The sequence below is a fragment of the Sparus aurata genome, chromosome 20, assembly GCF_900880675.1.
Source record: "Sparus aurata chromosome 20, fSpaAur1.1, whole genome shotgun sequence".
In the NCBI taxonomy this organism is placed as follows: domain Eukaryota; kingdom Metazoa; phylum Chordata; class Actinopteri; order Spariformes; family Sparidae; genus Sparus; species Sparus aurata.
The window spans coordinates 28,140,217-28,152,461 of record NC_044206.1 but is presented as its reverse complement, the minus strand read 5'-3'; the positions used below and the strand labels follow the sequence as shown (position 1 = coordinate 28,152,461).

Sequence of the window (12,245 nt, the reverse complement as noted above, 5' to 3'; positions counted from 1 at the left end):
TGTAATCAGTAAAGTAACAAGTAACTAAAGGTAGTTGAGTGGAAGTATAAAGTAACAGAAAATGGAAATAAGTAAAGTACAAGTTGAATTGTACAGAAGTACAGTACTTGAGTAAATGTACTTTGTTACATTCCTTCAGTGGAACCAGTAGACGTGTTCTTTGTGTAACTGAGATAATTATAAAATACCTGGAGAGTAACTAAGTACATTTACCCAAGTACTGTGTCAGTAACATTCAAGGTGCTTAACTCGAGTTGTGCCATTTCATGCAACTTGTACTCAACTACATCTCAGTGGGAAACATTGTACTTTCTACTCCACTACATTTGGGTTAGGGTTAGCTTTAGTTACTAGTTACTTTTACAGACCTACAGACACCTTCCTGTCCAGTGAAGCCAGGTAACTCCAGATGTGTTGGTGTTACCCTGAAGTCTGAAAGAATCTGATATCAAATGTACTCCATTATTAAAATTAAAAGTAAATACAACATGTCATTGTAAAGTAACTAAAGTAATGGAGTAAAAAAAGTCAAACAAACAAACACACAAACAAATAAGGGTCTTGTATGAGAGCTCTTTATTGTCTTCCTCGGCCAATCATATGTCACTTTCACCATTACATCACACACCATCTCTCACTTTTTTACAGCACCGTGAGGCCACGCCTCCTGCTCACCTGTGACATCATCATACATGTGTGACATCATAAGACCGTGTGAACGATGGAGGAGAACACCAGCGGCAACGTTCAAGCATGAACATTAAGGACTGGGGGGCGGAGCACAAGTGCAGCGAGGGGGCGGGGCACCGGTAGGGAGATGGATGATGGGGGCGGGGCATTGGGCGGAGCGACGGAGGGGGCGGGGCATCTGTGGGGCAGAGGGGATAGACAATTGTCATTTTCACAGTTTGAAGGTGAGAAGAGGGAGGGTTGGTTTTCTGATGGAGGTTCAGTCAAAGGTTCAGTTCACCAAAAGCACCTGAAGACGACATCACTTCCTGTCAACCACCTGTCACAATAAAAGACTGAACTACTGAACTCCTGAAGAGGTCCTGCTGCTGTCGACTCTGGTTGGATGTTTGTTAGGGGCTGATGTGGGACCTGTTAGCTCTGTTAGCTCTGTTAGCTCGTGCTCAGTGAGGCTAAAATAAGAAGCTGCTGGAAGGAAACTAAAAACGAAGGGGCGGAGCTTGAAGAAGATGGAGATCCACGTGGATCCGTCTAGAAGCACTTGCGGTGGACGATGGAGGGTCCGGCCTCGTCGTACTCCTGCTTACTGATCCACATCTGCTGGAAGGTGGAGAGGGAGGCCAGGATGGAGCCGCCGATCCACACCGAGTACTTCCTCTCTGGGGGGGCGATGATCTGCAGGACACCAGACATAAAGTTCTGGTATCATTATTTTATCACTCCAAACAGATGTGACCGTCAAAGGTAGCCTTAAACAGGCAGCGTGCAACAGGAGATACATTCTCTTTAACATCCTGTAGGGAGTGTGCTGGGAGGTTTTTAACTAATCAAGTTAGCATTTATCAAAAGTCTTGTCTGGTATTAGCATCTAGATCACATGATTTGGTTCAGGCTATCTTTCATCGTTTCGTCAGCCTGATCAGAAAACATCATGGCCGCTAGTGATGGAGAACCTGCTTCCTTGGGGGTAAGTAATCATGGATTAGTCTTACTTATTCTCAATAAAACAACAATATCAATTCCTAAAATTAATTAGGACATTTGTCTAAACATTCTGATGAAGAAAAAAATGTTCCAACTGTGTTTTGGTGTTACTTAGCAGCTTTTGAAATGTATGTATCCCCTTAGATACGTTGCCAGATTAGGGGTAGAAATTTGGTCAATGTGCATTATTCAAATTTTTGTTTTAAACTGGAAGGCATGTTAATAATTACTGCATGTATGTAGTAGTTGATGTAAGGTGAAAAAACAGAAACCTTCTTCTTCTTATGGTTGTGATATTTATTGAAAGTAGCATGCCACTAATATAAGCAGCTAACCCTCTGAAATGGATTGACTTGCCATCGTGTCAAAATCACGTGACCAATTTAAGATGATGTAGCAGCGAGACGGAGCCTCAGTGAGTCTCGGTTCCAACTTGTGTGTTGGAGCAGCCTCAAACTATATACCAGTTTTTAAATTGTGTTGATAGGCCAAGTAAAACCATATTTACTATAAATAATGTACGCCATGTTTTTTCACTAACGTTGCCGTCATGTTTGCTGCGCATTTGGTGCAGGAAGAAACGATAAAAACGGGTTTCTCTCGCGAAAGTGTCCGCAAGCAGGAAGTGTTTGCAAGCAAAAAAAACAAAAAAAAACTTGTGACACTCCCTTTCCTAGTGGTGGAAAAAGACACAACACCAACCAATCACAAAATTATATAGCAAACCACGTGATTTGGTTGCTGAGGAACAGGGGAAAGTTGTGGGAGGGACAGTGACGGTGACAGAGACAGCGATAGAGAGAGCGAGTTTTGAGAGTTGAGAGATTTATGACATATAGCGTGTTTGGAGTGTTTAGTGTAGTGGAGTCATTTTTTTTTTGCTTTGTGAGTCAAAACAATGAGGAGACCGCTGAATGTGGCGCAGGCAGTGCAGCTCGTCATTGAGCTGGAAGTAGCTGAGGGAGACCTGAACTTGAGGCATTGCCTGCATTTAAATGTAAATAGTTACATATAACTTTGTAAATTTCAGAAACTTATGCACATATTTAGCAAACAACAATTTATATTTGCATTATAAGTAATAGAAACATATTTGTGGTTTTCACTGTAAAAAATCAAACTTTTTCCTACTCGGATTTTATGTTTTTTTTGTGATTTTAGGTCCATTGTGTTAATATAGTATGTCAGAATGAAAAAATAACTGTACAGTCACACATGTGAGGTTGTGCTGAAAATAATGACACCAAGCAAGGCAAGGAAAACAGTTTTTTAAGGTGAAATATAATGGCAAAGTCAAAAATAGTCAAATTATACCCCAGACCCCAGAAGGTTAAATTCAGTCCATACTTGCTAAAAAAATACCACTTTGTGCAAATAACATAACAGAGTTATGTATTTATGGCGTAAGAAAGGGTTTGAGCACCAATCAACAGCAGCTGCCAGTGAATTCAGCACACCTGATGAGCTGTCTTCTCCACGTAGTTACTTTGCCCAATTTTTTGATGACGATCTGTTCCAACATATTGCTGAACAGACAAATCTCTACAGCTGTCAATTAATTGGAGCCAGCATTAACACCACTGTGGATGAGATCAAGTCATTTGTTGGCATTAAGCTAATCATGGGAGTGGTGAGAATGCCATCTATGGATGATTATTGGGCAGAAGACACACGTTATGCCAAAATAGCCAATTTGATGTCAGTAAAAAGGTTTAAATGCCTCTCACGATTCATCCACTTTCAAGACAATCAGAAATCAGACCCAACCCAAGATCGGCTCTACAAAGTGACACCAGTACTGCAGCACATAAGAAAGAAGTGTCTGGAAATTGAGAGTGAGAACAAGTTCTCAATAGATGAAATGATGGTCCCTTACAAGGGACAGTATCTCCCGAGCAAACCTCATCATTGGGGCTTCAAGGGATTTGGGGTTTCTGGGATAGTTTATGACTTCCTGATATACACTGGAAAAAGCACATTTGGCACAGACCAGGGTCCAGCCAGAGAACTTGGAGTTGGAGCCAATGTTGTCATTCAACTCTGCAAGACCATCAAGAACCCATTAGAGTGTGTTGTCTACTTTGACAATTTTTTCACCCCCCTCCCACTCATTGTGCATCTGAAGTAGTCCCTTGGTTTGCGAAGTCTGGGAACCATCCGCAAGAACAGGCTTAAAGGATGCACACTTGAGGATGACCGTGCTCTGCTGAGGCAAGGAAGGGGCAGCTATGACTACAGGGTGGATAATGAGGCAGAAGTGGCTGTTGCTCCAACAGCTGCTCTATGGGCTCTGATTCGTGACGTGGTAGCACTTTTTCAATGCTAGTTGCAAAGATAAGCTTTCATCGAGCACAAAGTGCAGGAGCAAGCTGCTGCTCTTAACTTCTTGCACCAGCTACCAAAATGCTGACTGTCTTTCCCTGTTTCTTCTATCTACGCCCAGCGCCATTTATTTGTTAATCCATTTTCAATTAGGAGGGCATCTTCCCCAGGCTTCATGAATTTACTCTCCATCCTAATCTCCTACGTGACGTCTCTGCACGGGTATCAGTTCAGCATGAGACTCAGTTGAAGCACAAATTTCCAAGACCCACCCCATTTTACTTCTGATTGGCTAATAATGTTGGTTTGAGAGAGGGAGAGTTGTGCTCACATCATATCATTAGCAGACGCACTCATGAACTCTCAAGTTATATCAAGACTTTTTTTTTGTTAATATAGGATTTTTCCCCCTGCAGCCAAACACAGCACGCCGGAAATCCGGCACAGTGCTGAAATAATTTAAGCCCTGTGGTTCTGCTGGTTCTGCTGGTTCTGCCTGACCTTGATCTTCATGGTGCTCGGGGCCAGAGCCGTGATCTCCTTCTGCATGCGGTCTGCGATGCCCGGGTACATGGTGGTCCCTCCCGACAGCACGTTGTTGGCGTACAGATCTTTACGGATGTCGATGTCACACTTCATGATGCTGTTGTAGGTTGTCTCATGGATACCTGCCGACTCCATACCTGCAGCAGAGACCAGCGAGACACACAGACAGGTGAGACAGACAGACAGGTGGGACAGTCAGACAGACACACTGTCAGACAGACAGGTGAGACAGACAGACAGTCAGACAGACTGTCAGACAGACAGGTAAACTGACCGATGAAGGACGGCTGGAAAAGCGTCTCGGGGCAGCGGAACCTCTCGTTGCCGATGGTGATGACCTGTCCATCAGGGAGCTCGTAGCTCTTCTCCAGAGAAGAAGACGTGGCCGCCGTCCCCATCTCGTTCTCAAAGTCCAGCGCCACGTAACACAGTTTCTCCTTGATGTCGCGGACGATCTCTCTCTCCGCTGCAGAAAACACACACTGACACTCAGACTGGCTTCACGTCAACCTGTGATGTAAACACCTGTGGTGATGATGTCATACCGGTGGTGACGAAGCTGTAGCCGCGTTCCGTCAGGATCTTCATGAGGTAGTCTGTGAGGTCACGACCCGCCAGGTCCAACCTCATGATGGCGTGAGGCAGAGCGTAACCCTCGTAGATGGGCACGTTGTGGGTGACGCCATCCCCTGAGTCCAGGACGATACCTGCACAGACAGACAGGTGGACAGACAGGTGGAGGACAGACAGGTGGACAGACAGGACAGAAAGGTGGAGGACAGACAGGACAGACAGACGGAGGACAGACAGGAGGAGGACAGACAGGACAGACAGGCGGAGGACAGACAGGAGGAGGACAGACAGGTGGAGGACAGACAGGACAGACAGGTGGAGGACAGACAGGACAGACAGACGGAGGACAGACAGGAGGAGGACAGACAGGACAGACAGACGGAGGACAGACAGGAGGAGGACAGACAGGTGGAGGACAGACAGGACAGACAGGTGGAGGACAGACAGGACAGACAGACGGAGGACAGACAGGAGGAGGACAGACAGGAGGAGGACAGACGGAGGACAGACAGGAGGAGGACAGACAGGTGGAGGACAGACGGAGGACAGACAGGAGGAGGACAGACAGGTGGACAGACAGGTGGAGGACAGACAGGTGGACAGACAGGACAGACAGACGGAGGACAGACAGGAGGAGGACAGACAGGTGGACAGACAGGTGGAGGACAGACAGGAGGAGGACAGACAGGTGGACAGACAGGACAGAAAGGTGGAGGACAGACAGGACAGACAGACGGAGGACAGACAGGAGGAGGACAGACAGGACAGACAGACGGAGGACAGACAGGAGGAGGACAGACAGGTGGAGGACAGACAGGACAGACAGGTGGAGGACAGACAGGACAGACAGACGGAGGACAGACAGGAGGAGGACAGACAGGACAGACAGACGGAGGACAGACAGGAGGAGGACAGACAGGTGGAGGACAGACGGAGGACAGACAGGAGGAGGACAGACAGGTGGACAGACAGGTGGAGGACAGACAGGTGGACAGACAGGACAGACAGACGGAGGACAGACAGGAGGAGGACAGACAGGTGGACAGACAGGTGGAGGACAGACAGGAGGAGGACAGACAGGACAGACAGACGGAGGACAGACAGGAGGAGGACAGACAGGGTGAGGACAGACAGGACAGACAGGACAGGTGGACAGACAGGACAGACAGACGGAGGACAGACAGGAGGAGGACAGACAGGTGGACAGACAAGGTGAGGACAGGACAGGAGGACAGACGGAGGACAGACAGGAGGAGGACAGACAGGTGGGACAGACAGGTGGAGGACAGACAGGAAGAGGACAGACAGGACAGACAGACGGAGGACAGACAGGAGGAGGACAGACAGGTGGAGGACAGACAGGACAGACAGACGGAGGACAGACAGGAGGAGGACAGACAGGTGGACAGACAGGTGGAGGACAGACAGGTGGAGGACAGACAGGACAGACAGACGGAGGACAGACAGGAGGAGGACAGACAGGTGGACAGACAGGTGGAGGACAGACAGGTGGACAGATAGGACAGACAGACGGAGGACAGACAGGAGGAGGACAGACAGGAGGACAGACAGGACAGACAGGAGGAGGACAGACAGGAGGAGGACAGACAGGTGGACAGACAGGACAGACAGGACAGACAGGAGGAGGACAGACAGGTGGACAGACAGGTGGAGGACAGACAGGTGGACAGACAGGACAGACAGACGGAGGACAGACAGGAGGAGGACAGACAGGACAGACGGTCACATATATTCTTTTAGATTAATCTTTTATAAGCTGTTGGTTGAAACAAATGTCCTCAAATGTAAAAATGAGGAAGAGGAGGAGGAGGAGGTCCAACCTGTGGTGCGTCCGGAGGCGTACAGTGACAGGACGGCCTGGATGGCCACGTACATGGCAGGAACATTAAAGGTCTCGAACATGATCTGCACACACACACACACACACACACACACACACAGACACACACATTGAAATTCATTAATAACAGAGCTGATCAACCTGATCATCAATCAATAGCATAATCAATAATCTCCAGCATCTCTGATGTTTAAATAAAATAAATATTATTCTATTAATCTTAAAATAATTCAAATGACTTCAAATAAAATATTTTACAGTATTAGACGAGTTTAAACTGATGATTCATTTTCTCTGTGTGTAAGTAAAGTACTACTGCAGTACTACTACATTAATATTACAGTAGTACTGCCATAGTACTGCAGTTGTACTGCAGTAGTACTGCAGTAGTACTGTAGTAGTACTGCAGTTGTACTGCAGTTGTACTGCAGTAGTACTGTAGTAGTACTGCAGTTGTACTGCAGTTGTACTGCAGTAGTACTGTAGTAGTACTGCAGTTGTACTGTAGTAGTACTGTAGTAGTACTGTAGTAGTACTGCAGTTGTACTGCAGTAGTACTGTAGTAGTACTGTAGTAGTACTGCAGTTGTACTGTAGTTGTACTGTAGTAGTACTGCAGTAGTACTGTAGTAGTACTGTAGTAGTACTGCAGTAGTACTGTAGTAGTACTGTAGTAGTACTGAAGTAGTACTGTAGTAGTACTGTAGTAGTACTGCAGTTGTACTGCAGTTGTACTGTAGTAGTACTGCAGTAGTACTGTAGTAGTACTGCAGTTGTACTGTAGTAGTACTGTAGTAGTACTGCAGTTGTACTGTAGTAGTACTGTAGTAGTACTGCAGTAGTACTGCAGTTGTACTGTAGTAGTACTGTAGTAGTACTGCAGTAGTACTGTAGTAGTACTGTAGTAGTACTGTAGTAGTACTGCAGTTGTACTGTAGTTGTACTGTAGTTGTACTGTAGTAGTACTGTAGTAGTACTGCAGTTGTACTGTAGTAGTACTGTAGTTGTACTGTAGTAGTACTGTAGTAGTACTGTAGTAGTACTGCAGTTGTACCTGTGTCATCTTCTCCCGGTTGGCTTTGGGGTTGAGAGGAGCCTCCGTCAGCAGGGTGGGATGTTCCTCTGGAGCCACTCGCAGCTCGTTATAGAATGAGTGATGCCAAATCTGACCAATCACAGAGCACACAGTCAGCAGGGTCATTAATCACTAATCATTAATAAATATAATAATATTACATGAACGCAGTGAGACCTTCTCCATGTCATCCCAGTTGGTGATGATTCCGTGTTCGATGGGATATTTCAGGGTCAGAATTCCTCTTTTACTCTGAGCCTCGTCTCCAACGTAGCTGTCCTTCTGCCCCATACCCACCATCACTCCCTGAGAGACAGACGGGTCACAGAGACAGACGGTCACAGAGACAGACGGTCACAGAGACAGATGGGTCACACAGACAGACGGGTCAGAGAGACAGACGGGTCACAGAGACAGACGGGTCAGAGAGACAGACGGGTCACAGAGACAGACGGGTCACAGAGACAGACGGGTCAGAGAGACAGACGGTCACAGAGACAGACGGGTCACAGAGACAGACGGGTCAGAGAGACAGACGGTCACAGAGACAGACGGGTCACAGAGACAGACGGGTCAGAGAGACAGACGGTCACAGAGACAGACGGGTCACAGAGACAGACGGGTCAGAGAGACAGACGGTCACAGAGACAGACGGGTCAGAGAGACAGACGGGTCAGAGAGACAGACGGTCACAGAGACAGACGGGTCAGAGAGACAGACGGTCAGAGAGACAGACGGGTCACAGAGACAGACGGTCAGAGAGACAGACGGGTCACAGAGACAGACAGTCACAGAGACAGACGGGTCAGAGAGACAGACGGGTCACAGAAACAGACAGGTCAGAGAGACAGACGGTCAGAGAGACAGACGGGTCACAGGAAACGAACGGGCATAGAGACAGACGGGTCCACAGAGACCAGACGGTCAAAGAGAGACAGACTGTCAGAGAGACAGACGGGTCAGAGACGAACGGGTCATAGAGACAGACGGGTTCACAGAAACAGACGTCAGAGTAGACAAGGACGGGTCACAGAGACAGAGACGGTGCAGAGAGACAGACGGGTCAGAGAGACAGACGGTCAGAGAGACGACGGGTCGAGAGACAGACGGTCAGAGAGACAGACGGGTCACAGAGACAGACGGTCAGAGAGACAGAGCGGTCAGAGAGACCAGACGGTCAGAGACAGACGGGTCGCAGAGACAGACGGATCACAGAGACAGACGGTCCAGAGAGACAGACGGGTCAGAGAGACAGACGGTCAGAGAGACAGACGGGTCACAGAGACAGACGGTCAGAGAGACAGACGGGTCACAGAGACAGACGGTCAGAGAGACAGACGGGTCAGAGAGACAGACGGGTCACAGAGACAGACGGATCACAGAGACAGACGGTCAGAGAGACAGACGGGGTCAGAGAGACAGACGGGTCACAGAGACAGACGGGTCAGAGAGACAGACGGGTCACAGAGACAGACGGGTCACAGAGACAGACGGTCAGAGAGACAGACGGGTCACAGAGACAGACGGGTCACAGAGACAGACGGGTCAGAGAGACAGACGGGTCACAGAGACAGATGGGTCAGAGAGACAGACGGGTCACAGAGACAGACGGGTCAGAGAGACAGACGGGTCACAGAGACAGACGGGTCAGAGAGACAGACGGGTCACAGAGACAGACGGTCACAGAGACAGACGGTCAGAGAGACAGACGGGTCACAGAGACAGATGGGTCAGAGAGACAGACGGGTCACAGAGACAGATGGGTCAGAGAGACAGACGGGTCACAGAGACAGACGGGTCAGAGAGACAGACGGGTCAGAGAGAAGTTGAAGAATATCAGGTGACACGTGGCTGATCTCTTCTCAGTAACTGATCTTTGAACCTTAAATTGATCAGTAGATTAATCAATAAAGAAATTAAGGGTTCCTGTGTTGCTGCCTGGACGTTTCACTGTCTGGGCGACATGTTTTTGTTGATTGCTGTTTCGGTCTCTGATCAGGCCTGATTATCTTCAGGTCAATCAGATCAGTAATCACAACATTAATAATTAGTTGTGTGAATGGAAACCAGCTCAGTCCTGTTGGCACCAGCAGGGGGCGGTTTCTGACGAGACCTCCACAGGGAGCAGGTCGGGTCAGAATCAGTGATCGGAGTTCTGTGAGGATCTGATGATGTACCAGCATCTTTTCATAGATGGAACAAGTAGTTTTTGTGCTTTTATTTTGAAAAAGTAACCAGACATTTGTTATTGCTAACTTGATGACAGAATGAGGTGGTCCGCCAGGAGGCGTGGCCTGTGCACACGCTTTCCCCAGCTGCAGCTATAGTAGCAGTGTTAGCATTAGCATCGGCCTGTCCCTCCTTGTGGACCAATCAGCTGTCACCTGGTGGCGGGGCCGGCCCACGATGGAGGGGAAGACGGCTCTGGGGGCGTCATCTCCGGCGAATCCGGCTTTACACAGACCGGATCCGTTATCACAGACCAGAGCGGTGCTCTCCTCATCATCACACATGACTGCAGGGGGCGCTGTGGGCGAGCGACGACACTACGACACCGAGTCACACTGAGAGAGAGACAGAGAGAGAGGGTGATTATTGATTATTGACAAGCAACGCAGACATGATGACACTGTGATGACTTCCTGTGTTCCTGTCTTATATATTATATAACTTATAGTTTGTTTTATTCTAGTCTTAAAGTTGAAAATGAATTGATAATTCTGTTTAAAGCTAAAATGTATCATGTAAACTTGTTGGACCTTCTTGAATCAAAATATTAATATGTTTATGTAAAGAAGATGTTTCTTCAGCCACAATGAAGGATGGTGATCAGCTGTTTACAGATCAATGATGACATTAAGTCTAATGTGAAGATCAATCATCAGTTCTGAACATGACTCATGACAGACTGACTTACGCTGTCCACATACTGACTGCATGAATCAATAATTCAAAAATCGATCATCAATAATCAGTGATTTAGTTTGAACGTAAATCTCAGCTCCAGAAACCACAGAACCAAACATGGAGCGGTGAGGTTTTCATCAGAGACCCCCCCGCACACACACTCAGACACCCACAATGCACTGCTACTGTCTGTCAGTGAATGAACAACAAAGCACTCTGGGAAAACTTCCTAATTAGGTCATGAAGTGGAGTCCAGACTGTGTTTGGTGTTGTCTCTCTCTCTCCCTGTGCTCCCTGCAGCTCGCTCGCCCTCACTTTATTCTCCCCCTGACTACAGTCCATATTTAGTCATTAAATCTGAGAATCAGTCAGTCAGCAGCCTGCAGGTTCAGTTTGCCCTCAGCTTCGTCTGCTCTCTGACATTAAAGGTCCGGTCCGGTCCGGTCTTCACAGATAAACAGTCTGCTTGCTCACTGTGTGTTTGCTGGACTGTTTTCAGCGGCGGATGCATCAGACGAGTTTAAATCCGAGTCAGAACTGAAGGAACAGGAGGCTCAGTGACTCAGACGTCTCAACTGAGACAAGAAAATAATACGTGGTTTTAAAAATAGAAAATGAAATAGTATCTTTATTTTCTTATTAAGAGAGAAAATGACAAATGTTGATTTACTGAAGAGAAATAGTTCTGATCTGTGGCAGAACCAGGAGACGTGGTCGTGGATCCACTGCCCCCTGCTGGCTGCGTGTTTGACAGCAGCTGGTTGTTAATCTATGATCATTATCCTGATGGAGCGATCGAGTCAGTCGATCAGGATCAAATGTGTTGTGTGAAGAAGACAGTGAAGCTGTTATCATTAACAGATCAATAAACTCCAATCACTCCACCCCAGCCTCCTCCAGAGCTCTCAGTCCATGGACTTCATCAGTGATGATGAAGACGGCGCTCCTGAAGAAGATCAATGGATTTTAATCAATGAAGTCAAACTGCTCCTCTGAGAAGAGAAAGCGCTCAGCGTTTTAATGTCAGCTGTACGCAGGAAACGTGTGACGCACAAGATTTCAGTATCTGGAGTTACGACTGATCCATTGTCCCGATCTATCGACCGAATCCATTGGCCGATCGCATCGAATGACAACAAATGTTTTCCGGAGGCTCACCTGCCAGTCAGCACTCGGGGCAGAAGAGTCAAACTGAAGGTGACGAAAGCTTCGACTCAGCAGCAGCAGAGTGTCACCAAACACAGCTCAACACCTGCTCCCTCAACCGAACCTCTGTCAAAAAGTTCAC

At 47.5% G+C, this 12,245-nt stretch overlaps 1 protein-coding gene across 1 annotated transcript in view; it reads right to left on the bottom strand.

The window, feature by feature from the left end:
- Nucleotides 1-559: 559 nt before the first annotated feature.
- acta2 (actin alpha 2, smooth muscle) overlaps nt 560-12,245 on the bottom strand; it is a 14,083-nt gene continuing 2,397 nt past the window's right edge. Inside the window, exons 2-9 of the mRNA XM_030400792.1 lie at nt 10,435-10,614; nt 8,228-8,356; nt 8,030-8,140; nt 6,957-7,041; nt 5,088-5,249; nt 4,817-5,008; nt 4,498-4,679; nt 560-1,365 (exon numbers count right to left, since the gene is read on the bottom strand). Of these exons, the coding sequence (XP_030256652.1) occupies nt 1,222-1,365; nt 4,498-4,679; nt 4,817-5,008; nt 5,088-5,249; nt 6,957-7,041; nt 8,030-8,140; nt 8,228-8,356; nt 10,435-10,563 (1,134 nt within the window). The 5' untranslated portion in view covers nt 10,564-10,614 and the 3' untranslated portion in view covers nt 560-1,221. The remainder of the gene's footprint in view (nt 1,366-4,497; nt 4,680-4,816; nt 5,009-5,087; nt 5,250-6,956; nt 7,042-8,029; nt 8,141-8,227; nt 8,357-10,434; nt 10,615-12,245) is intronic.